The following is a 26,531-nucleotide window of genomic DNA, read 5'->3' as shown; positions in this document are numbered from 1 at the left end:
CTGTGCCTCAGTGCCCCATTTCACAGATGGATAAACTGAGTCAGAGAGCGATTAAAGCCCAAATTTTCAGAAGAGTTGACTAGTTTTGAGTGCCTCCAGTTTCACTGACCACCTTGGGTGAAATCCTGGTTCCTCTAAAATTCCCATTGACTTGAGTGGGACCAGGATTTCACACCTAGAGCCTGCTTTTTTCAGAGGTCCACAAACCCAGTTGCACTCAATAAGAACAGCAGATGCTCAGTACCTCCAAGATTCATGCTCTGGGAGTCTCAAGTTGGACACTCAAAGAATTAGGTACGCAAAATTGGTGGGCTGTTTTTGCAAATGTTGGTGTGACGGCCTTATCCTGGTTCACAGAGTGAGTCCATAGCAGATTTGGGAACACAACCTAGGAGAGTCCAGATTCTGTCTCCTGCTCTCAAAAACAACCACACTGCCTCTCTACAATCCCTACTCACCCAGTCATTAAGGACAGAGTCTGAACCTAAGCTATCAAATAGCATTGCAATAGTAGGCTTAATCAAGTTCTCAGTGGTACTTTAAAACAGATTGGGACTTAATGTAATTTTTGAATGGACAACACATGTTCAAATGGTTAAAGCAGAGGACCAGGAGACCTGGGTTCCATTTTGGCCTTCTCATATATGTTGTGTGAATGTGGGGAAGTCACTTAGCTTCTCTGTGCCTCAGTTTCTCCATCCAAAAGAGTGAGATAATGCCTACTTTGCAGGGTGGTACATACCTGAATTCATTCATATTTGTCAAGGCACTCTGTAGGAACTGCAGCCTTTCAAAAAAAAAAAAAAAGTCTATGTTGAGGATTTTTTCTTCTTTTGATGGGTGACTAAAATATCACTAGTTTATTCATTATCAATCATCAAGGTCAGACAGAGAGAAGATTTTGTGCTTGCACTGATACATTTTCATGACAATTTTGCAAGGCTGAAATTTTATACCACCAAATTCCAGCTTTTTACACTGTGATATTACTAGTTTCAAAGAGCTTTCAGACCACAGTACACTAAACATAAAACCATCTTAGTTTCAGACAATGAATCTACTCTGTGTACCATATGACAAAATAAGTTCCCAAGGTTTCTAATATTTTATTTTTTAAAGAGATAAACAGCTAATGTGTATGGGCAATAACCACTTTCCATGTGACTTAAAATATTCCTTCTACAAAACACCACAAACCAAACAGCCAACATTATAAACAAGAAACCTGTAATACGCTATGCAACAAACAGACAAGAAAGTAACTGTGTAGCATGCAAAAAAAGTGCCTTGAACCACAAAGCTACTGTGGTTTTCCTTTCGTATGTTAAAAAGTACTAAACTAATTAAAATATAATTCAGAAATTCTCCTTATCTTGGCTGAAGTTTGAAATCTTAATTGATAAGTTGAAACAATAGCTGTATAATTGGTTTACAGCAAAAAATGTGTTATATCACTATGATCATACCAAAATGCTCTCTAGAAACAAAATGCTACATTTTGCTAACTGGATTTAATTCAAAAACCTGAATATTCTTTCCTCTTCAATTATTTTGTTAATAATGTATGAAATATGCAGAGTACATTGTCTAATTCCAATTATACGAATAGGCAGTCTCACGCTTTTGTATTAATCAGAAAACAAATGGTTATATATAATGGTACACAAAGGAACATAGAAATAAAAGAAACGAAAAGATTTGTTTTTAGTATTTTTTTGCTCAAAAGTCAGAGCTATATTGTGATCTATGAACTAACATTCACCATTTCTAGCTTAACCTCTAGTTATAGTTCTTACTTCCAACTAGGAATTAAATTGATTTTTCTCAGTCTACTCTTAAATGTGTTTTCTCCTATTCTTACACTAAAGTGCACAGCTAAAGTCTAAGGGCAATTTCATGTTATCTATTTTGATCTGGAGTCACTCTTATAAAGCATCTGTGTAATTTTAACTCAAGTCACTATGCTAAGTGAATTTCACTTTAGTTTGGCAATTGTACTGAATGATCTCAAAGTCTTGATAGACTAGAGTTGATGCCTTTCTATTGGGTCAAAACAGAACATAGTAGAGGAATCAAATGCGCTAATTACCCTTCAATCATAGGAAAATATTGTCTCTCTCTAGACTCAAATGGGGATGGAATAAAATGTACAGGATAAGGGGGTAAGGCATTTAGTGCATCTCATCAGCAACACGGGCTACTGCAAACATATCAAACCTGTCCTTTGCCTTCTAGACTAGCTTCCCATAGAATCTCAAATCAAGTCCAAGGTCTTAATCCTTATCTTCAAAGCACCCCATGGCCTGGTTTCAGGATATCTAAAAGATTGTTTAAAGATCCAAGAGAAAGGTCATGGTTGACAAGTACTCTCCTCTGGCACAATGGAATTCTCAACTATAAAAGTAAAGCTTGTCTGTGCAGGGCACAAACCTTCTCTGGGGGCAGTCTGACTGTGGGACTAACTCCCCCAGTAACTCAGGACCACAACAAACTTCACCACCTTCTGCTTCAATTGCAAAGCACGTTTCTTTGACCTTGCCTTTTCTGACATAAACACATAACAGGTGTATATATTTTTCCCTGTATAAAACAACACTTCAAAAACATGATGCTCCATTGCACAAGCTTCTCCCTCTGGAGAGAGGGTGAGAGAACAAACAACACATGACAGATGTTAGTCATGTGGCTTAAAGGACTACCAAAAGGAACTCAAATACTACAGTGATAAGTGTGATATAAAAACCTATACAGAATAGAATGGAAAAAAATAGGGGTGATTCAGTGAGAATCATAGCAACTTAACTATAGGGAAGAATGGACAGAATTTAAAGAAAAAGCATAAACTAATGAAGGTCTTACAGGATGATAGTATTCAATGTCTTCTATTGAGAGAGATCCCAGACTCAATTAAATGTCTTCATAAAGCTGATGTACCATTGTGGGTTCATTGTGTCTATTGATCCACTAGGAGCTACATCACTGTCAAAAGTTTAGCACTGTTAGTGTTTTCCATGCACTGCAGCTAGAGAAGACAATTGCCGTTTAACATAAATGTTTGATTTCTCACACACACGCGCACACACACACACACACACACACACACACACACACACACACACACACACACACACACACACGGCAGATAGGTGGGTGGAATTTGTTCCACATTCTTCTGGCATTAGGTTAGTCACTAAACCCAGAGCTCACAAGTAATTTAGAAATGTTTCTTCTTCTCCATGCAAATCATCAACAAAGACATTGCTGAATATTTCTCAGGCAACATATTAACTGGGAATCAACAGGAAGACTTATCAGCTGCTAAGCTTTAATGCAGACATTAAATTGAAATAAAGTCATGTATGGATATGAGACATCAAATAAAAAAAATCAAAGCTCTGGCCCACGATACAAAGCTATAGCAGTATCACCAAATTGCCAACAAACTAAAGAATTTCATTAAACCAAAGACTATATTCAAGTATGGAAATAACCCAAACTTAAAAGTAAAACAGAATCTGCAGAGGTGATTTTATCTTTTGGAGTTACCATCATTTTAGTGTTTTCAGACCAACGGCAGATGCTATAACCTCAAAGCCAATAATATTTCAAGATTTGTATTTGTGACACTAATTTGCTTTGAAGAAGTAAATTAGACAATGACCTGCAGCCGAATCAGGGTCTACATTTTAAGCAGAACAGACTGCCTCGGGCAGTATAAGGGCAGTCAAAATGCTTAGTGATTGTGAGTTTTGCTGTGAAATGCAGAAATTTCCCAGAACAGCAAAAATAGCCTAGAGGCAGCCCTGACCTTCAGTATTCCAATATTTGCTCTGTCCTCTTGCAAACAGGCTAACGGCCAGCTTGGTATCCTTTTCAAATGATTTTGGCTATAAAGCTATGTGAACAGGGAGGCTGGACACAACCACAGGTCACTTGTGCCAAAGGCTAAAAATTGAATTAGTGTTCTGTGACTTATAGTAACTGGTTAGAATAACACAGAGAACATGTTTAACTGATTTCAGTTAGTTCAAGTAACTAGACTGGCAATCAAATCAAGACTGAAAATTAAACAGACTAGCAGTCAGTGGAATAGGGAAAACTGGTTGAAAAGTTGAAAACATAAGAAGGATCTTGTTCTCCTCTCATTTGCATCAGGTTTATACCAGTGTAACTCTATTGAGTACCATGGAGTTACTCTTAATTCGCACTATTGTGAGTTAGTGAAGAATTAGGCATAACATATTTAATCTGAAACAAAAAAAATGAACCTGGATTTTCTGGGCTATCTACCTTAATAAGCATCAGCTGTGAGAAAAGTCTCAGCTGGTAGGTACTAAAATCAATTTAAGGGATTTAATTAGAAAATCCATCACAAGAAGTATAAATAACAACTAGTTTATAGATGCTGTGAACATCTGATTGCTCAGTCAGCACTAGCATTAAGAGGACACATCTGTTCCAAAATCCTCTTCAGGATTGGAGATTGCATTTGACAAACTGTTTTTACTACAAGTGCATTATCCATAGGCTCTCACAATCAGGTTTTATGAAGGATTAACAAATATCAGTAGCACAATCATACGTCAGAATGCAGCCAATTTAATTGAGGACCACTGTAAATAACTGTCATGCTTTTCTGCTATCTTAAACATGCTTAAGTGAAAGATCACTCGCATTAACTCCTAACCAAATAAAACTTATTAGCATATAAATGGGGTTTTACAGTAGGTAGGCACTTAAGAATTATTTATTCAGTAGTCAAAGTAGTCTGTTTAAAAAACAAACAGAAAAGATGGATTGTAAACTCTTTGGGTAGGATCCAACATTGGAAATTGTGCCAATGGGAAGAATAAAGGATGTGGAAAAGATGGAGAAAAGAGAGGCTGTAGGGTATAATAACTTTAAGTGGTTATCTAGGCTTGTTTCTGGCACATCTTGATTTACCCACTATGGATACGTCTTCACTGAAGAAGTAACCCAGACTCTTACCCAGGTGATGTCCCCAACCCTCCTACTGTCCACACACAAAAACATCTGACACGAGTTTGGTGGTGATTTAAACCTGGGCTAGCTGGCCAGGCTGGTCATATAGGTTTGAGCCCAGGCTGGTAACCTGCTTACTTTCCACTGAGGACACAGGCTAATGAAGCACAAGTTCTGACAGTCCTCCAATGCCTTCCCACAATTCCATATGGACCATATTTTCTTACTCTCTACCTACTCCCTTCTTCTGCATCAAAAGTCACCTTCCAGTTTCTATAGTGACTGTTTTACGGTTCAGTTAGGACAATCTCTGGCTGGAGTCACGGAACCTCTTTGGGGAGGAGATTGGGGAGCAGAGAGGACACAGAAGAGGAACCAGCATCGCTGTAGCTGGGTAAGACATAAGAACCGCCAAACTGAGTCAGACCAAAGGTCCATCTAGCCCAGTATCCTGTCTTCCAACAATGGACAATGCCGGTTGCTTCAGAAGGAATGAACAGAACAGGTAATCATCAACTGATCCACCCCCTGTTGCCCATTTCCAGCTTCTGGCAAAACTGAGGCTAGGGACACCATCCCTGCCCATCCTGGCTAGTAGCCATTGATGGACCTATCCTCAATTAATTTACCTAGTTCTTTTTTGAACCCTGTTATAGTCTTGCCCTTCATAATATTCTCTAGCAAGGAGTTCCACAAGTTGACCATGCATGGTGTGAAGAAATACTTCTTTTTGTTTGTTTTAAACCTGTTGCCTATTAATTTCATTTGGCGATGCCTAGTTCTCGTGTTATGTGAAGGAGTAAATAGTACTTCTTTATTTTCTCCACACCTGTCATGATTTTATAGACCTCTATCATATCCACCCTTACTCATATCATTTTCGAGATGGGGCAACCACATCTGCATGCAGTATTCAAAATGTGGGCGCACCATGGATTTATACAGAGGCAATATATTTTCTGTCTTATTATCTATCACTTTCTTAATGATTACCAATATTCTGTTAGCTTTTTTGACTGCCGCTGCACATTGAGTGGATGTTTTCAGAGAACTACAATGACTCCAAGATCTTTTTCTCGAATGGTAAAGCTCATTTAGACCCCATCATTTTATATGTATAGTTGGGATTATGTTTTCCAATGTGCATTACTTTGCATTTATCAACATTGAATTTCATCTGCCATTTTGTTGCTTAGGCACCCAGTTTTGTGAGATCTCTTTGTAACTCTTCACAGTCTGCTTTAGACTTAACTATCTTGTGTAGTTTTGTATCATCTGCAAACTTTGCCACCTCATTGTTTACCCCACATTATATGTTGATGTTATGGGAGATATTGCAACGTAAAGGGGGGTGGCTTTGCCTGTTTATGGCCAGTCTCACTACTTTAATGGGGGATATTATGTGCTGTAAGGTGGACTTTGAAGGAACCTCTGTTTTTCCTGCACCCTCTACCTCTCTTCCACCCCCAGCCATGTGCAATCCAAGATGGATTCCAAATGGGGGTGGGAGACAAACATGCAACCAACGATTTAACTTGGCGTGAAATGCTGCATGCATATAAAACGGGGATTATGAGTGCAAGCAGAGTAATCCCTACAGATGGGCGGCACAAACATATAGATGTATATATCTTGCAGCGTGCTTTTTCACATACTGGCACTAGCATTAAAATGTTTTCTGAGGCAGCCTAGATTTTAAGTCTGCTGCATGACAGTATGAAGTCCTAAGCAGTGGCAAAGACCTTCAATACCGCAGTGCAGTGGAGTACCACTGCTCTGGGCGGAAGGAAGGGAGGGTAGAGTGTTACAAAGGCATATCCAGTGGCGATTCTATGCTGCTGCGTCAGCATTCTGTTTACGCTGGCACAAATTTTTGTCCATTCTGCTGCAGAAGAACTTCTCATACAGAAGGAACTCTAATTCTAAATGGTCTGTCAAGTTTCTAGGCAGAGCAAACTTCCCACACCCCAGTTCATAGTTCACTAGAGTTCTCCAGGCATTATTCTCCAAATCAGTCACCAGGCAAAAAAAGATCTCCAAACCACAGATGGATGGCTTTCTATCACAAGCCTGGAACGGGAATTCTTTCTTCCAGTCTGGAATTTCCAGCAAATTGACATCTTCCTATGCCACCACTGCCTGAAATAATGTTAAGATAAGGAGTGCAACCAACATGCTCTGCATGCGTCCACAAGTGTTATTTCTGAAGTCAGACACCTCAACAGTTCATTAAAAGTAAACTGAAAAGGGGGAAAAATTGGGCTTGTGCTTTTTTATTGTGTACAAGTTTGCTTCTTTATGATGTAGAACAGTGGTCCCCAAACTGTGGGGCACACCCCCTCAGGGATGCAGAGGAATGTTTTTTTGGGGGGGGGGCACGTGCAGCAGGGGCCAGGCCAGTCCCCACAGGGAGCAGGGAGAGAGCACCACCCAGCCCGACACTGATCCTGCCCTGCTTCAATCTGCCCCCTGCTCCGCCCCTAGCCACAGCTCCACTCCATCACTTGCCTCTAGCCCCAGCTCCTCCCCCATCCCCAGTTTAGCCCCAAGCTCTGCCTTCAAGCCCAAGCTCCTGTGCTGAGCCAACGTTGCTTGGGGTTTTTTGTTTTGTTTTTTGTTTGTTTTTAACCCATAAAAAAAATCAGGTCTTCTCTACCTTGAAAGATTATGGAGACTGGAGAACTAGTGAAATTATAGCATCACAACAACCTGAAATCTTGGTATTTGAGAGGATTATTAGTCAGACTCTTAATCCTTTTATTCCCTTAACTTCTATGACTAACATACATTTTGAATAAATGTTGTCTGTTATACGTTCAGCAATGCCATTCCTTCAGTTAAGTTGTAGGGTTCACAATTCACATGTATCAAGATTCTGACCTCACCTTCAAGGCCTCAAGCAAAAAAACAACCAGAGAAAATAAACGTTTAGATCCCTTATATTAAAGAGATAAAAAGAAAGCAGAAAATCTCCCAATTTTATTACAAATAAAAAACTTTCAGGCCTTTATTCATAGATCCATAGACTTTAAGGTCAGAGGGGATCATCGTGATTATCTAGTCTGAGCTCCTGCACATCACAGGCCACAGAACTTCACCTGGCTACTCCTGTAATAGACCCATAACCTCTGGCTGAGTTACTGAAGTCCTCAAATCAAGATTTAAAGACTTCAAGTTACAGAGAATCCCCCATTTACTCTAGTTTAAACCAGCAAGTGACCCATGCCCTATACTGCAGACAAAGGCAAAAAACCCCAGGGTCTCTGCCAACCTGATCTGGGGGAAAATTCCTTCCCACCCCAAATATGACAATCACTTAGACCCAGAACATGTCAGCGAGACCCACCAGCCAGACACTTGGGAAATAAATTCTTCTTCAGGTGCTGTCCCTGTGGGTGCTCCACTTTTTCTGTAGTGACCTGTGAGACCTCCCCATCTAGTGTCCCATCTCCAGCCATTGGAGATATTTACTACCAGCAGTCACAGATGTTGTCTAAAACACAGAAATAAATACACCTCATACTTTCGTTTTCATGCCCGTTTCAATTTTTCTCCTGGTTTGCATAATATACTACAGTCCAGAGGTAGGCAACCTATGGCACGCGTGCCGAAGGCGGCACACAAGCTGATTTTTCAGTGGCACTCACACTGCCCGAGTCCTGGCCACCGGTCCGGGGGGCTCTGCATTTTAATTTAATTTTAAATGAAGCTTCTTAAACATTTTAAAAACCTTATTTACTTTACATACAACAATAGTTTAGTTATATATTATAGACTTATAGAAAGAGACCTTCTAAAAATGTTCAAATGTATTACTGGCACACGAAACCTTAAATTAGAGTGAATAAATGAAGACTGGGCACACCAGTTCTGAAAGGTTTTGCCGACCCCTGCTATAGTCAATTTGTCCAAGTGGAACCAGATTGATCTGACCTCACTGGAGCTCTGTAAATGGAAGAGGGATAGCCACACTGCCAGGCCCCAGACCCTCTTCCAAGAGCAACCACATTACCAGGGTCTCTTTTTGTGAGACAGATGGATTTGCCAACCTATCAGACTGACATTTAATCTTGGATGTTTTTGCCTCTCTGTATTTCACTCAGAATGTTGTAGGTGGTTTCTCAACGACCCACAGCATTGGATCCAGGCAGGGACATGCACAAAAAGGGGGCAGGCTCCCTCCCCCCCACGATAATCATCTCTGCCACTGTCTCCAACTTCTGCCCAGCCCCGCCCCATCCCAGGATTCCCACCCCTGAGCCTGTCCTCCTCTCTTTCTTCCAGGGTGGGCGTTAGGCTGAGCACCATCCCTTCCTCACCCGCAGCCTCCGGAAATGTTTGGAGCCCACCTGGGGTGTGCAGAAGGGAGCTCAGGACAATGGGTGGGGGAGGCAGTGAGGCACTGCAGCTAGCGCTCCCTCTGGTGTTTAAGGTGCCCCTCCAAAAGTAGTCACATTTAAATCCCTGTGCACACCCCTGGATCCAGGCAGACTGCCATCAGTCTCCAATCCCAAAGTTTGAGGGAAATCCAGTAATTCTAAACTTGGGCTTGAATGTAGTTTACAGAATGCTGAGTCCTAAAACAATCTTACATAAGGTATGCAGACTAACCATAGGGTGACCAAATGTCCCGATTTTATAGGGACAGTCCTGATTTTTGGGTCTTTTTCTTATATAGGCTCCTACTAACCCCACCCCCCCATCCCGATTTTTCACACTTGCTGTCTGGTCACCCTAGCTAACCAGCACCAGATTGGGTAAGGAGAATCCATCTGACAAGGCCTATTCATCATCTAATCCTGCATGGATTCAGGAGAGACAACAACGCTTTGAGGCGTTTTGTGACTCCTAATGAGGAGAGAATGCACTGATGAGACTGAAGTAGCCAAGGTGTGAAGAGCCCCATTTCATATACAGGTAGTGTAAGATGTACTATGATACTAATGACTGAGGGTACGTCTCCAGTGCAATCAGAAGTGCGACTGCAGCACATGTAGACATAGCATGGGCTGGCTTTAATCTAGCTAGCTCCATTTACAGTAGCAGTAAAGGTGTCAACATGGGCTAGCTGCTCAAGGACATACCCAGGATCCTCAGGGGTGCTTGTACAGGCCGTGCTGCCAAAGGCTTCACTGCTACTGTTATTTGAGCTAGTCATATATCTGATTGCAGCATAGACACATCCAGTGTTGTTCCTCAGTTGAAAGTAACTTTTGTTCCTAAGATCAGAGATTTGGACAGCTAGGGACCTGAGTTGCTAGTGTACAAATGCTCAGTGAGAAAATAAATCTCAGATGTGATTGGTTTCATTTAGCTAGCCACATTGAAAGGGGATTAGAAAGGAAAAAGGCGAGCAAATAGACTAAAAAGCATAATTTGTAAAGCAAAGGACTCTGTATAGGAGAGCAGCTGGCGTGCAGTGTCAGCAACTGAAATAAAATAAAGTTATCTGTTTCCCTCAAATAGGGTATCAGTTCAGATAAACATGCAGAAAGTGATTTGTAGAAATGTGGAGATCAAGCAATCACCTTTCTGCAGTAAAGTGCTTCAGGTGTGTGGACTGAGAGGTAACTCTGACTTAATATTGTTTGTTTTGTGGTAGCACCTAGCAGTCCCAATCAGTGATCAGGACCCCTGTGCGCTAAGCACTGTTCAAACATAAAATAGAAAAAGTACTTAAAATCTTGGCATATGATGAAACAATAGGTGGATAACCCAAACAAATGGGGAGGGAGGAATGGGGCAGACAAGGTAACAGTGAAGCCACCAATAACAATAAAAGTAACCAGCTGCCTCAGCACACTAACAATCTAGCTATTGCCTCAGACAGTTATAATATTTCCAATTATCTTTGAAAGCACAGAGTATACATGCACAGTAGCAGCCATCAGGCTTTAAGACTGCCAGCTCCCACAGACCTCAGGTGATCCCATGCCAAAGGGCTTGCTACAGAGATGCCTTTTACCTATCAGAGATTTAAAAACCACTGCTGAGCTCTGGTCTGGCTGGCACTTTTTGTAGGTGGAAATTACATCACCCAAGTTTCAACATTTTCTGTCGGTCACTTGATGGCAGGGAGTAATTGAGTATCTGGAGTGCCACAGAATGATAGACAAGATACTGAAGTTCCAAAAGCCTTCAGGGTACAAGTCATCAGGTTTTTTTTTTTAAGCTAACCTCATAGGCTGGCGGGGGGGGATATTTTACAAGGATCCCCTATCAGTCTTTGACTAGTATCAGAGGGGTAGCCGTGTTAGTCTGGATCTGTAAAAGCAACAAAGAATCCTGTGGCACCTTATAGACTAACAGATGTTTTGCAGCATGAGCTTTCGTGGGTGAATACCCACTTCTTCGGATGCAAGTGGTGGAAATTTCCAGGGGCAGGTTTATATATGCAAGCCAGAAGCAAGCTAGAGATAACGAGGTTAGTTCAATCAGGGAGGATGAGGCCCTGTTCTAGCAGTTGAGGTGTGAAAACCAAGGGAGGAGAAACTGGTTCTGTAACTGGCAAGCCATTCACAGTCTTTGTTTAATCCTGAGCTGATGGTGTCAAATTTGCAGATGAACTGGAGCTCAGCAGTTTCTCTTTGAAGTCTGGTCCTGAAGTTTTTTTTGCTGCAGGATGGCCACCTTAAGATCTGCTATTGTGTGGCCAGGGAGGTTGAAGTGTTCTCCTACAGGTTTTTGTATATTGCCATTCCTAATATCTGATTTGTGTCCATTTATCCTTTTCCTTAGAGACTGTCCAGTTTGGCCGATGTACATAGCAGAGGGGCATTGCTGGCATATGATGGCATATATTACATTGGTGGACGTGCAGGTGAATGAACCGGTGATGGTGTGGCTGATCTGGTTAGGTCGTGTGATGGTGTTGCTGGTGTAGATATGTGGGCAGAGTTGGCATCGAGGTTTGTTGCATGGGTTGGTTCCTGAGCTAGAGTTACTATGGTGCGGTGTGCAGTTACTGGTGAGAATATGCTTCAGGTTGGCAGGTTGTCTGTGGGCGAGGACTGGCCTGCCACCCAAGGCCTGTGAAAGTGTGGGATCATTCTCCAGGATGGGTTGTAGATCCCTGATGATGTGCTGGAGGGGTTTTAGCTGGGGACTGTATGTGATGGCCAGTGGAGTCCTGTTGGTTTCTTTCTTGGGTTTGTCTTGCAGTAGGAGGCTTCTGGGTACACGTCTGGCTCTGTTGATCTGTCTCCTTATTTCCTCGTATGCGGGTACTGTAGTTTTGAGAATGCTTGGTGGAGATTTTGTAGGTGTTGGTCTCTGTCTGTGGGGTTAGAGCAGATGCGGTTGTACCTCAGTGCTTGGCTGTAGACAATGGATCTTGTGGTGTGCCCGGGATGGAAGCTGGAGGCATGAAGGTAGGCATAGCGGTCGGTAGGTTTTCGGTATAGGGTGGTGTTAATGTGACCATCAATTATTTGCACCGTAGTGTCTAGGAAGTGGACCTCCCGTGTAGATTGGTCCAGGCTGAGGTTGATGGTGGGGTGGAAGCTGTTGAAATCGTGGTGGAATTTTTCCAGAGTCTCCTTCCCATGGGTCCAGATGATGAAGATGTCATCAATGTAGCGTAGGTAGAGAAGGGGCATGAGTGGACGGGAGCTGAGGAAGCGTTGTTCCAGGTCAGCCATAAAAATATTGGCATATTGTGGGGCCATGCGGGTGCCCATAGCGGTGCCACTGATCTGGAGATATATATTGTCATCAAATTTGAAATAGTTGTGTCTGAGGATAAAGGCACAGAGCTCAGCAACCAGTTGTGCTGTGGCATCATCAGGGATACTGTTCCTGACAGCTTGTATTCCATCAGCGTGTGGGATGTTGGTGTAGAGAGTCTCTACATCCATGGTGGCCAGGATGATGTTTTCTGGAAGGTCACCAATGCATTGTAGTTTCCTCAGGAAATCAGTGGTGTCACGGAGATAGCTGGTGGCATAGGGTCTGAGTAGAGAGTCCACATATCCAGACAGTCTTTGACTAGTTTCTGAAAACATACTAAAAAATTCAGTGCCATGATGCCTTAGAAGTAGCCTAATCTTTTATTCGTACAGAATAGATATTAACTGTCCCAGACATTTATAAATGCAGTAAATATAAGAAAGAGGATTATTATTCAATGAAGCTCCAAAGGAAAAAAAGTACCCTTGAACAAAATTAACCCAACCTTAGCTAGTCAAGAATACCATTTTTTGCACTAAGGGATTTAAAGATTATGAGGGGATTTGAACCCATCTGTCACATTTGGCCTGGTTTCATTTTGTGAAGCTTTCTTAGTTAAACTTCACTAAAAAAGCTTGTCAACATATGACTATATGACTATTTTTAGATGATCTCATTTTATATGCTGGCTTTGATGTACTGATTTTCTACAGGGAAAGATTTACAAGGAGAGGCATTAGGAACATTGGCTCTGCTGAAGCTGCAAATGATTAATATAGCATGCTATGGCAAAAAGGCAAAATTAACATGCAAAACTGTACGATAAACCCAAGATCATTTAGCAGGATCTTTTCTAAATACAGTTGTACTTGGCATCTAACAATTTGTTGTTTAACAAGATTTGAATTCTGCAAGGAGAAAAATATTGGAAGTCATTGGAGGGAAGTAATAGCTAATATAAACAGATATTTAAAACCATCTATCTGAGTTTTTTTTTTAAGACATCTATAACTATGCCATCAGAGTGCCGATATCCATGTACTTCTCCTCCAAGGAGTTTACTGGAGTACTGTAAAGGGAAGTGGAGCCTGAAATGTACTTGCTCCTGAGCAGCAGGCAGAAGCTCCACATTAGTCCAGTTTAACCTCAGAGATGGCTGATAAAATTGCTCTCAACGTAAGAATGACAACCAACATTTACTTACTCCACATAAAGAACTAATTTAGATGCTTATCTACCTTTTTGTCTTTGTATGAGTGCAACACCATTAAGGGTAGAGCCTTGTTAAAGCCAATTTCAAAAATGAAGTTTCAGTGTATCAGGTACTTCATATTTTGTAACTTTTCAATATCTCTGGCTGACACTTAACAGAACCCCAGCTGCTTGTGATTACAGATGTTAAGCACTGGAGAGTCAGCCACAAGATACGTTTTGCTGACATCCAGCATACTCTCCAGCTGTTGTAAAAGGACACAACTATATTTTTAAGTGGAATTATAACAATCTCTTTTATTTTAAATTACTGTGTTTGTCACCCCATTCCTGCATTCCATATATACTGGAAATGGTTTGACCTTATTACGTTAAAAGGTGTCTAACATGGCAAAAATACTGCAGTTTTTTTCTTTTATACACAACAGGAGAAGGTGATGGTGCCAATACAATTGCTGTATCACTGAATAGCTGAAGGACTTGCAATTGTGAACATCTGCAGCAATTATTTTTAAGTATACATATTTTGCACTGTACTTGTAATCAGATCGCACTTCAGGAACAGGTAGCATCATTTACTTCTTTTGTAGTAAACAAGTGACTTGATTAGAATGCTAATCCGGCTCCAGCTCAATGTTTTAACCATTAGAGGTATTTCTTCCTGATTGTGGTTCTAAATATTGGTTCTTGGGTTACAATGTGTTGCTCTACGTATTATTTTTAAAATGTATTATACATTGAGAGACTTTTCTTACTTAGATATGTATAGAGTTACTCTGCACAATTGCTTCATTTCAACATTTAAATCCCCAAATATTTGCACAGCCTTCCATTGCACAAACATGTATTTTTCAATACAGGAAAACAATGGGTTTTTTTCTCATCCATCCAACAAGAATTGTCAGTTTTCTCAACTACTTTTTTCTTCTTAACAAATCTCTATGAATCAAAGTGACTAAAAACAGATGACTGTAGGATTGGTATCTTTGTTTTTTTTGTTATAAACTATTTAATATCAACAAGTAATTAACATTTGGGAGAATGGAAGCCCCTGTTAAGACCTCATAATACACATCCTGAGATATCCAAGCTCCTTCAGAGAAACCGAGGAAGACCAAATTGGTCTTTCAGATATTTTTAAAACAGAACACAAGCAGAATTAAAGGCACAATTTAAAAAAAAAATCCTTTGCTGGTCATGTTAAGTACTTTGCCCTTCAAGAACCTAAATATCTTTTTAGTACATAGTATTTATAATCTGCAAATGGTATTGTAATTGAGAGTTTCTGAGATCAAAGTAGTTAAAAAGAATCAGTGGGCAAGTGATCCAGTGGGCAAGAGTATAAACAAAGCAGATGAAGCAAATAAATCTGGCTACTAAAGCGTGAGTACAAAGTTGTAAGAAAAATAATTCAAATGTGTCACTACTGTGTATTTGGTTTTTCCAAAGTTGATTCAATGAAGAGAACCTCAGATGATGGTAATTGTTAGGAGATTATTCAGGTAGATTATTACTGGGTCAAAATCAATTATGGACTTGCCTATATGGAGTCAGCATATTTTCCAGTAAATTACATCCCAATACACTGATGTGCATGCAAAAAAAGAATTTACAAATATCTGAACTAACGCATGATGGATGGTGAAGGAAAAACTAGAAGAGCTAGGGGTTATTTGCGATGTAATCAACGTTTCTAGAATTTGCCAAAAACATTGTGTGACATTTTCACAATGCCTCTACAAATGCATCTGGCATTCATTTTCACCACCTACACCCTACTTTGCTCATATGAGCAAACAATGAGCTCTGCAAAATGAGAGAGTGCATTGGTTGACACTTCCTGAAAATTGGGCCTATGGTGGTAAGGTATAAATTTAAATTCTGTGGGAAAAAGTGTTTCAATCCCTACCTTTAGCATTCATGCTAATCTTTCCCCAGGAAGGATGAAATTAAAAGATTGATGACTCCTCCCCTCCTTCCCCTAACATTCTGTTCCAGTTGGGATTCAAGATTTCAGGTCTCTGTTCTGGGTTATGGTTAAAGGTCTTCTTTAACAAATGGGAAAGAGCAGTTCAGAAATTATTCTAAAAAGATCTACAGTTAGAAAGTCAGGACTATGTTCTTCAAATTTTCTATTATCTTCTCTAATCTGGTGCTGTTTGTGACAGTGCACCCCCTAAAGCTTTATGGAAATATGCTTATGAATGTATATATGACATAACTTGAATACATTTTATGCTACATATGCCATATAACATATCTCTGTAAAGGTTATGAGCTACTGAATCTATTCATCCTATTCGTATGCATGTATTATTTTTGTATTCAAAGTTATGGATATTGGCTCTGAAGTTGCTTGATTTTTAAGTAGCCTTAGTAAAGCATTTGGTCAGCTTCTTGAGAAAGGAATGTGCAAATTAAGTGCCCAATCAGAAACACTTAACGAACAATGGATCTTGGAAGGCTCCAATTCACATGACATATCTTCCTGGAGACATTCAAGATAGCATGTGGGCAATGGCTGCTGCCTGTAAAAACGGAGTCATGCATGGACATGTCACTTGCCCATGTGACTTCAAAACTCCATCTTGGAGCTGGACTTTGCATAGGGGAGAGGAGGGAGTCTCCACACACAAGAGAAAGTCTATTTAAGCTCATGGGAGACCTCTCCATTTTGTCTTCAGCTGGCTCAAGAGATAGCAGCTCCACCCCAAAGAATACCTGAAAGAAACTGGAACAAAGGATAGTAACCACAGGGGGTGTGAGTGACTGCTGGACCCAGACTAGAAGGAGACTAGTCTGTAAAAGGAAGCTTACTGGAACACATCTGAGGGTGAGGTTTTATCTGTATTCAGTTTTCTTACTGTATTAGGCATAGACTTGCATGTTTTATTTTATTTTACTTGGTAATTCACTTTGTTCTGTCTGTTACTACTTGGAACCACTTAAATCCTACTTTCTGTATTTAATAAAGTCACTTTTTACTTATTATTTAACTCAGAGTATGCATTGGAGGGGGGAAAACAGCTGTGCATCTCTCTCTATCAGTGTTATAGAAGGCAAACAATTTATGAGTTTACCCTGTCTAAGCTTTATACAGGGTAAAATGGATTTATTTGGGGTTTGGACCCCATTGGGAGTTGGGCATCTGAGTGTTAAAGACAGGAACTCTTCTTCAGCTGCTTTCAGTTAAGCTTGCAGTTTGTGGGACGTGGTTCAGACCTGGGTCTGTGTTTGTGGATGGCAAGCGTGTCTGGCACAGCCATGCAGGGCTCTGGAGTCCCAAGCTGGGAGGTAAAGTAGGGGCAGAAGTAGTCTTGGCACATCAGTTGGCAGCCCCAAGGGGATTTCTGTGATCCAACCCATCACTCTGTTGATAGATGTAGCCACTTCTTCCTAACTATTCTTTTTTGTGAGAGACTAGACATAAGAGGACTAGATATTGAAAGGAAGGATGGTCTAGTGGGGCGCTTGCCTGGATCTCTGCCACAAGGTTCCTGTGTGACTTTGCGCAAGTCACTTAGGGGCAGAGATACTATTTGTAAAATGAGGAATAACAGTACTTTCCCAACCTTGCAGGGGTCCTGTGAATGTGTATTGCTCAGACACTATGGTAACAGAAACCATATACTTTAGACAGACAGAGGACCTACACAATGAAAGAGTCCAGAGAGGAAAACAATTTAGGAATTGGGGTGGTAGTTCAGAAGCTGCCAGGGCCGGCTCTAGACCCCAGCGCGCCAAGCGCGCGCTTGGGGCGGCCTGTTGCCGGGAGGGCGGCAGGCGGCTCGGGTGGACCTCCCGCAGGCATTCCTGCGGAGGGTCCGCTGGTCCCGCAGCTCGGGTGGACCTCCCGCAGGCATGCCTGCGGATGCTCCACCGGAGCCGTGGGACCAGCAGACCCTCCGCAGGCACGTCTGCAGGAGGTCCACCGGAGCCGCGGGACCAGCAACCGCCAGCGCGCCCCCCGCGGCGCGCTGCCCTGCTTGGGGCGGCGGAATTGCTAGAGCTGCCCCTGGAAGCTGCTCATTAAGAATTCTCTCTCACACTATGAAGAGTCCTTCTCCAATAACCTCTGGGGTTATTTTAATGTGTTTTCTCTACAAATTTCTTCTGCATTATCATGTGCTAGAACCTCCTCACTACCTATGTGACAAAACATTTATTGCAGAGGTTTTTGGGCAGCTAGCACTTCCTGAGTTTGTGGTTCTATTGCTTCACTGGCTACTCTATCAGGCTACGTAAGAAATACCAACAAATCAGTTTAGGTAGACCTGTCACAATGGGCATGAAGTTATTTATGTTGAAATAGATAGATAGTACATCTGGTAGAGGAGAATAAAGGGATTAAAGTCAGCAGAAGCAGGTTAACTTTGAATCAAGAACATATGAATAACAGAACCCTAAAACTGTGACCAGCTATTGATTAACACGGAACATGTGAATACCTCCAAATTCCTACTGCAGCCTGATCTAAGACACCCACATTTTATTTATTATAATTCATATACTAATTAAACCTCCTACAGGAGCAGCAAGGGCCAAATATTCAAGAAGCCATGGAAATAAAAAAAAATCCAAATTAATTTCCCCAATTATGTTCATCTAAACTAAGACAGCTAAAAAAACTGAAAAGCCTAAACTGACATGATACAAGAGTAACAATATAGATGTTAAATAGCTTTGTTCATAAAGGATGGCAAGTTGCTGCAGGCAAGGATATTTTTATGTGAATCTTCCATATCTATGCTTTTTAAAAAACAAAAGGAGTATTAAAAATTGTAGTACACAACCCCGTGTGAAAATGTGCAAACTATTTATTTCCTCACTGAAATTAAGATGGAGGAAAAATATGATCAGGAAGTTTGCTATTTCTTCAATGTCTAACAGACTGCATTTTAATGGCATCTGTAAAAGCAGTTTTAATTAATGTATTTTGTTTAGCATTTAAATTATCCTGCACAAACATTCTTGATTAGTATTATGCAAGTAGTAAATAGTTATTAAGGTTATGTTATTTTCACATGATGTATTATTTACTAATGATGCCATCAAAATACATTTGGGTTTGTAGAAATATATGGTATATTTTTAACACGCACACGTTGAATGAAACCCCATACAAAATCTGCAACACAAAATTGTAATATACACAAAAATGCATACAATGTTCCTAATTCTGCAACTGCATCATTATGGGTAGATCCTTATGTCCAGGCAGAGTCCCAGTGATATCAACAGGACTCTGCACAGGTGCAAGGGTCCATCCTTATAGATTCAACTCTAGGATCGGGGTCTTAAAATATTTGTATATTGGTAGACACGTACATACAAACACCCAACTATTTTAATACTGAAACAAATAAGGTCCCCTTTTATTTGATTCCTTGCTTGTGCAGTAGCATCATTAATGATGTCAGACTAACTATATCAGTTAATAACTGTTGAAACAAGCAGAGTTAAATACGATTTTTTGGATAGCTTACAAAAAAGATGATAGATGGTTTTGATAAGAAAAATTGGGAGATATGAGGACTGGATATAAAACATTCCTTTAAACTCAAATAATATCCTCAGGACAGATGCTCAACTCCCCGGACTAGAATTATGGTTTCAGAGGGTAAAGGTTAGGGTTCCAGAGGGTAGAGCTCCCTGGGTTAGATACATGATGCACACTGATAGCTATTTTTGAAATTTAGCTTCTTTGTATCAGCATGTAAATACTGTACCCAGTTTCCCAAGATGCTTCTTTCCACTCCCTCCCCTGAGCACGCCCCATCTCCACTATTCCCCCTCTCTCCCACCACCTCCTGCACACCATGGAACAGCTGTTCCCTGGCATGCAGGAAGCGCTGGGAGGAAGGGAGAGGAATTGGGGGGGAGGAGTTGATGGGGGGGGCGGCAGACCCTCTGGAGTAGCTTTGTGGGCCCCCAGGAGTCCATGGACCCCAGTTTGAGAAACGTATTTGAAGATTGGATCAAGGACTTAGAATGGAGTGCCTTACCAACTGGATTAAGAAAAGAAGCTAGTAAATAATAACACATATTACAAAATAAACAATAAAGAAATCCTGTTTGAACTATCAAGATGTGCAAATGCCAGAACTGAAGAACCACACAATTGCATTGTTATAAACTCATGTCTTCTGTCACCCCATCACCTCTCTACTCTTGTCTACCCTCCCTTGTCATGTCACATCCAAAATTTAGACTGTGCTGTCCTCAGGAGAGGATCCATGCCTTTCTGTTTTGTTTAGGAAAATGCTTAGCACATTTCTGGTAATATAAAATATAATAATAAGCAGACAACAGTAACAATGTCAAATCTGGGGCTTACAGTTTAGGAACAGTTGCATTATTACTGCAGAAGGCAGCACAGATAAACTGATCTGAACTTCGCTATACAATAGCAAAATTTGGAGATACATTACAAAAGTAAGAGTAGATCAATCAACAACAGTACGTTAAAAAGGACAAAACCATCATTAGCAAAATAGCTGTTCTTCCAGCTACATGGTATTCAACCCTTGAATTAGAGCATTTCCTTGATTTTAGTTGAAGAGATGTCTTACTGAGTCACTTCATAACTTTGAGGCTGAACTTTAAATTTTCCAACACAACCACTAGCTACTTAAAGGAATTTCAAGACTGAAGGAAAGCTGATCCATTTTTAACATTAGTTGCAACATAGAAAGAAATGTGAATATACCTGCTTCATCATAGGATACAGTCAATTTTTCCAGCATTTCTCGGTCAATTGATAGAATTTGCTGTTCCAGGATGGTTTGGTAAGACAACACACTGTTCTCTTTGTCTTTCTCATAGTCTTGAAGATGTTGTTTCAGGACTTCAGGCAGGCGGGACTTCACATATTCTGCTGCTGACTATAAAGAAAAGAACCAAATGCGTCAATTAGCTCTTAGTGCAACTTCTTTTGGACAGATTTATCTACATTCCTCCTAACCTTCCCCACCCCACAAAATCTTTTTAAATTTAAGAGTTAATATTCCTCCAGTATATTTCATCACACTGCAAACACTTTATAGATATAGATTAAAAAAAAAGGAAATTACTTAAGCTAACATTCACACTTAGCACTGCTATCCCCCAAAAGTGCCAAAAACATGAGTCAGGCCCCTAAAAATCATGGTGTTTTTAATATTAAATCATGGTTTTTGGTCTGTGTTCTGATTTTTGAGCTCCCTCTGCCAACCCCCAACGTGAAAGTGAACACCCTATTAACGTGGATTTCTAAATCACACAATTTGGCATGCTCCTTCCAAAAGATAGTGGCCTAAATTACCTGTACATATAGATTTAGTTCCTGGACCATCTTTTTATTTTGTGTTTGTACAGTATCTAAGCATACTATTCTTTATCTTTTAAAATTTATTTGCATAATGGTTTTTTGTAAATGCGATTTTTGTAAAGGCTATAATTGTTAATGTCGTCCAGCGGTCTGAGCGTTGCGGTTGGTAGCTAGGGCAGCTGAGGCCTAGAGCGTTAGCTAGCTCATCCCCCTTCCCCTAGTCCCCCCCTTGATCCCTTCCGCCTCAGATCCTCGTGCCTGATGGAAAAAAAATGGTCAGTGGGTGGTTCTCTAAAAATCAAAAATTGAAAAAATTCTGGGTGGAAAGCCAACGCAGACAAGCATTTTGCGCCTTTTTTTGGCCTGGATTGCCCTGGCTTTGCCCCCCTGGCTGATGCCATGAGGCCACTCTCTCTCAGCTTCTGTTTTGATGTGTGTACTATGCCGCTCCAGATGTAGAGCACACACAGCACACAGGCTTTGATTTTTGCTTTTACATGAGCACCATCTTTTTACCAGCCATGACAGCCAACCCAACCACCCATCAAACTGTCTAAGATGATGATGATCAGTCCTTATGAAGATTGCCATTGCTGCACCAGTCCTTTTGCCCTGGCTGCTGCTAGCCAGGGGCTAAAAGCAAAACGCTCACAGCCCCCAAAAAAAATCCTATTTTTTCTAAATCCTGAGTCAATCCCTCCTTTTCTAATCTAAAATAAGAAAGAGAACTGAACTGTATCATAGAAGTGAGATAGAGCACAGCTCTGAACCAGAGAGCACAGAGCACAGCTGTCTGATGCTGATGAAATTAGAAGCTGTGAGCTGTATCCTATTTCACCCTTTAACAACCCACCTCCCCTTCCTCTTCTTCCCCCCCCCCCACCCCCCACTTGTGTGATGCATTAATAAAGTGTTTGTGTGAAAAAATAAAGTGGAATGAAATGAAAAAGACATAGTGTGAGTGAGATGAGCAGCTGGCAGCCAGCAGCAGACAGGACATTACAGTGTGTAGGAGAGAAGCCTAGCATGCAGCCCAGCATCCAGGGCCTCTGAATCTGTTCTTTCTGGGGGAAGGGTGGGGCTCATGGAAGGTGGGGCTGATGTGCTATGCTGTTGATGGTTACCAGCCATACACCACCCCCCCCCATCCCCCAAAAAAACCCACCCAGGCGCCTGATATCGACCTGATGGATGCTATGGATGGATGCCCAATGCCCCCATGTGCCAATAGGCTGATGAGGGGGTTAAACCAGTCCCTTTACACCCCACCCCCCCCCCACAGCAGGGAGTGAGGGGAGGATGTTGGTGTTGGCATGCAGTCAGCATATATGCAGCATGCAGCATAAAGAATAGGTGTAAGTAAAAAGAGTAAGAGGATTGTTTTCCTTTTTTGGGGGGGGGGGGTGGGGGGGAGTAGATTGCCAAGATGACCCCTGCACCGCACACCTGTGTTGTGTTTTGAGATTTTTGAGCAGAGCCAGCAATGCAAGAATTTAAAGCTTTTGGGGAGGCTGGAGGGATGGGATAGTCAGTCCCTCCAGTCCATGAGCATCCATTTTCTTTTCTTCTTTCTACGCTTGTCACGCCTGCAGCTCGCTGAGTCCTGCTATGGCTCTCTCTCTGGAGATTTTAAAAGGATTTCTGAATTTCTTCTTCTGAGCGGCGCTGATAGACGGGATTTGCTGCCCCTTACAGCGATCACATTCGCATGGTCCCGTGCTGGAGCTCTTTCTTTATTTTGATTTCGACTGCATCGCCTCCAAACAGGAACAATTCAAAAGTTTCAAAAAGTTTTTTTTTCCCTTCTGACCAACCACGGCATCCGACATCCGAGTCCAGCAGCGCAGTCGGTCTGCGCTGCACTGGAGGATAGGCTCGGAGGCCCATACCCGTGATCACACACACACTAACCTAATCGATTAATACAATACGATACTAGCGTTCTCCTCTTCGGAGGAGGACAGAAAAAAAGTTTAAAAGAAAGAAAAATTAATATGGTGTGCCTCCTGCCCTAGTGTGGTTGGCGTTGTATCGGTTTCGTTTTACTAAAAAAACTGGTTTAAACGCCTAGTGTAGACCAGGCTTAATACAATGTGGTAAAGATCAGTGGCAGGAGCTCCTAAGTGCTAAAGTAATGCAATCAAATCAAAGGCAAATTTCAAACTTAACCATGGACAGGCTATGACTCAGCCATAATCAGAGCCTGAAAACACTATATTTAAATGATACACTTGCGCAAAGACTAGTCTGAATACAATAAGGTTGGAATTAAGTATAACACTTTCCTCTGTACTTTTCACTTCCATTAGCGTAACTGGGAGTTACACACATTCGTTGATGGAATGACCCCTAGAAAATTATAGCGAATTAGAGAGATACTGAAGTGACTTGATTCAGCTCCAGTTGAGGCATATTTAAATTCATCACCAGGAAGTTTATGGTGTAACATTTGGGTTCAGTAATTCGGTTACCCATGCTTGACCAGTCATTTACAACAATAGCTAAATTTGCTAATGTACATAGGCGCGCACACACAAAATATTACATCACACAATGAGTAAGTGTGTCTTATGTGAACTTAAAACACCCTTCAAATCACACAAAGCAACCACTTTTCCCACTGTTAAAATGCACTTAGCTCTGGGAAGGAAGGTAGAAGCACCCAGGAACACTATACAACAAAAAACATAAAAGATTACCACAGTATGCCCAAAAAATGCCAGAAAGAAGCAAATTAGCACATGGTGGCATGGCTGTACCAAATTAGGGGGTTTTGAGCTAAAATTTAACTGGCAATCAATAATGACCGAATATGTGTCCACATCACTAAAATAACTGTCAGTATTAAACTAATAGGTACTCTTATCATTAGTATCAGTTACTCTCTTACTATTAGAAGTGGTTCCTTCAGCTGAAGAATGGGATACTTTGTTGAGTCAGTGTGGGGGAAGGCTGTTCTGATACTGCCTTCTGTGGAGAAATACAGGATAGCTTTCTCTTTTCCAGTGCTGGAACCTTTCATGAACACCAGTCAAACAGAAAATCCTTCTCCTCTCTAGGCATGAGATTTTTGCTCCTGTCATACCAACACGGCTGGAAAGGAAAGATGTGGCAAAGGCCATTGCTGAGTGCTTGGGCTTCCCTGCTAGTATCAAAAAAGATGGAAATATTTCAGGCCCAAGACTGATCAGAAGTTACCTCTTTAGTTCTGCACATACACACTTCCCAGGTTTATAGTTAGTATTCCTAAATCAGTTGGTGATTAAATTACACCTTAAAATATCATTGTAGTTGTGTTCAATTTGTCTGCAACCTGGCAGTGCAGAACAAATAACAGTATTCCATAAAATGTAGCACTGGAAAGCCAAAAGATACACCATAAAGTAATTAGCCTCTCCCTGTCAAATTCAGTCATTTACATTTAATTCTTCCTTGAAATAGTTTATGCTTTCTATAAGGATATTTTTGTATTATCCTACTGAGACCATTCTAAAATGAAGGATACAAATAACAGAACTTTGGCCAGAAAACCCTTCTTACAACATACATACATTACATAGTAAATTTATATTTCTCATCAAGATGATACAGTCCCTTCAAAACTTGCCAAGTTGAGATCAGCCATTTCAGTACATGCCATTATAATCTGAAGATACCATAATACTTCAACATTCACTCTTAAACTGGGTACATTTTTGAAAGGTACAGAAAATTATGTGATTTATATTTCCAAACAGATCTCAGGAAACCACTGTCATACTGAGGTATTATACTTAACAGGGAAGAAATTAGACAGTTCTTTAACCTTCTGAAGCCAAGAAAGGCAGACAGACACCACTTGGTTATTTAAACAAGCGATAATATGTACACATGAAAGACTACTTATAGGATGACCTGAAAACAAAATCTGAAGGGAAGACTAAAGTAGAAATTGAAACACTGTTGAAAAAAATCTGTTCAGTCTTTCATGTACAATACATTTTTCTTAAAGAAGAAGAAAAAACACATGCAATCTTGCAGCCCTTACATATTACATCTATGGTAGACATAAAAAAATTAAATAATGAAGACGTCCGATAGATAATCTCTACAGGTTTCAAAAACTAAAATAAGTACTATGACCAGACTAAAAAATTATTTTGATGCAACTACTAAGCACCTGCAGTGGAACTGAATTTGTCATTTAATAAATTAAGAGACAAGGCATCTTAATAGACCAAAACCAACATCTACATGCAACCACTAAGTGAACTGGTCAGATGACATAGACTCAAGTGCCAGCAATATGTAGATGATACACAGCTCTGCCCATCCTTCACCACATAGATAGCTGAACCTGAACAAAACAGAGGTGATGCTGGTGGGCAGAGGAAAGCATTTTGAAGAGTATGGAGCCACTGTGCAGTCTCTTTTGTTTGAAGGCACAGACTCACAATTAATCAATTCAGTCTATAGTCTAAGAGTACTCTTGATTCCTAGCTGATGCTGAGCTCTCAAAGCGTCCACGAGTAACACTTTCTGCCATCTCCAGTTGGCTAGGAGACTCCATCCCATCCTGAAAGATGAAGACCCGACCTCAGTTATTCTTGTCTTCATCACCTCTCGGCTGCACTACAGCAATGTTATATAACTTGGCATGAAGCCTTCAGCACTTTGGAAACTCCAACTAGTACAGACCGTTATAGTGTTCTCAGCAACACAGGCTCCTGTGAACACATCAAACCTGTCCTCTGCTCTCTACGCTGGCCTCCCAGAGGATTTCAAATCAAGTTCAAGGTTTTAGTCCTCATCTTTCATGAGCCCAGGTCCTGGGCCCCAAATATCTAAAAGACTGTCTAAAGCTCTGGGACAAAAACTGTGATCCGGAACAGTAAATGTAAAGCTCATCTGTACAGGAGACCGAACTTTCTCTGGGGGTGGTTGGGACATTATGCAAGGTACAATCTGGACTGATGAACAGCTGTGTCCCCTCAATCTTCCAACCTGGGGTACCTTTTACACTGCTTTGCTGTGAGAACCTCCACTCCTGGTCTGCTCACACACAGCCTCCGGCATGTAAGTTGCTCGCAGTTATATCGTATGAGTGCTATAAGCCAGGCAGTCTTGAATTCCACTGCAGAGCAACACCAGCAAATTCCCAGTCCCGGACTTTCCCGCAGAAATGGGCATCTTGTACTGCCCAGCTCTCTCCTGGACAATAGAAGCTCATATAAAGTCCTTCATTTTATTAATAGAAAATAATATACACAAATCCTGCATAGATCTACAAATCTACAAAGATAGATTTTAAGTGATTACAAGTAATGAGGCATAAAGGTCAGCACTGGTAACAAGAAAATAAAAGTAAAATGCAACTAAT

At 41.0% G+C, this 26,531-nt stretch overlaps 1 protein-coding gene across 2 annotated transcripts in view; it reads right to left on the bottom strand.

Annotated features, from left to right (window-relative positions):
• PPM1L (protein phosphatase, Mg2+/Mn2+ dependent 1L) overlaps positions 1 to 26,531 on the bottom strand; it is a 162,928-nt gene that overhangs the window by 30,260 nt on the left and 106,137 nt on the right. For both annotated transcript variants that reach the window (XM_039489823.1, XM_039489822.1), the window contains exon 2: positions 20,573 to 20,747. In XM_039489823.1, coding sequence (XP_039345757.1) covers positions 20,573 to 20,609 — 37 coding nt within the window. In that variant the 5' untranslated portion in view covers positions 20,610 to 20,747. The remainder of the gene's footprint in view (positions 1 to 20,572; positions 20,748 to 26,531) is intronic.

This window comes from Mauremys reevesii, linkage group 9 (assembly GCF_016161935.1).
Source record: "Mauremys reevesii isolate NIE-2019 linkage group 9, ASM1616193v1, whole genome shotgun sequence".
NCBI classification, from domain to species: Eukaryota; Metazoa; Chordata; order Testudines; family Geoemydidae; genus Mauremys; species Mauremys reevesii.
This window is presented reverse-complemented; position numbering and strand designations above follow the sequence as displayed.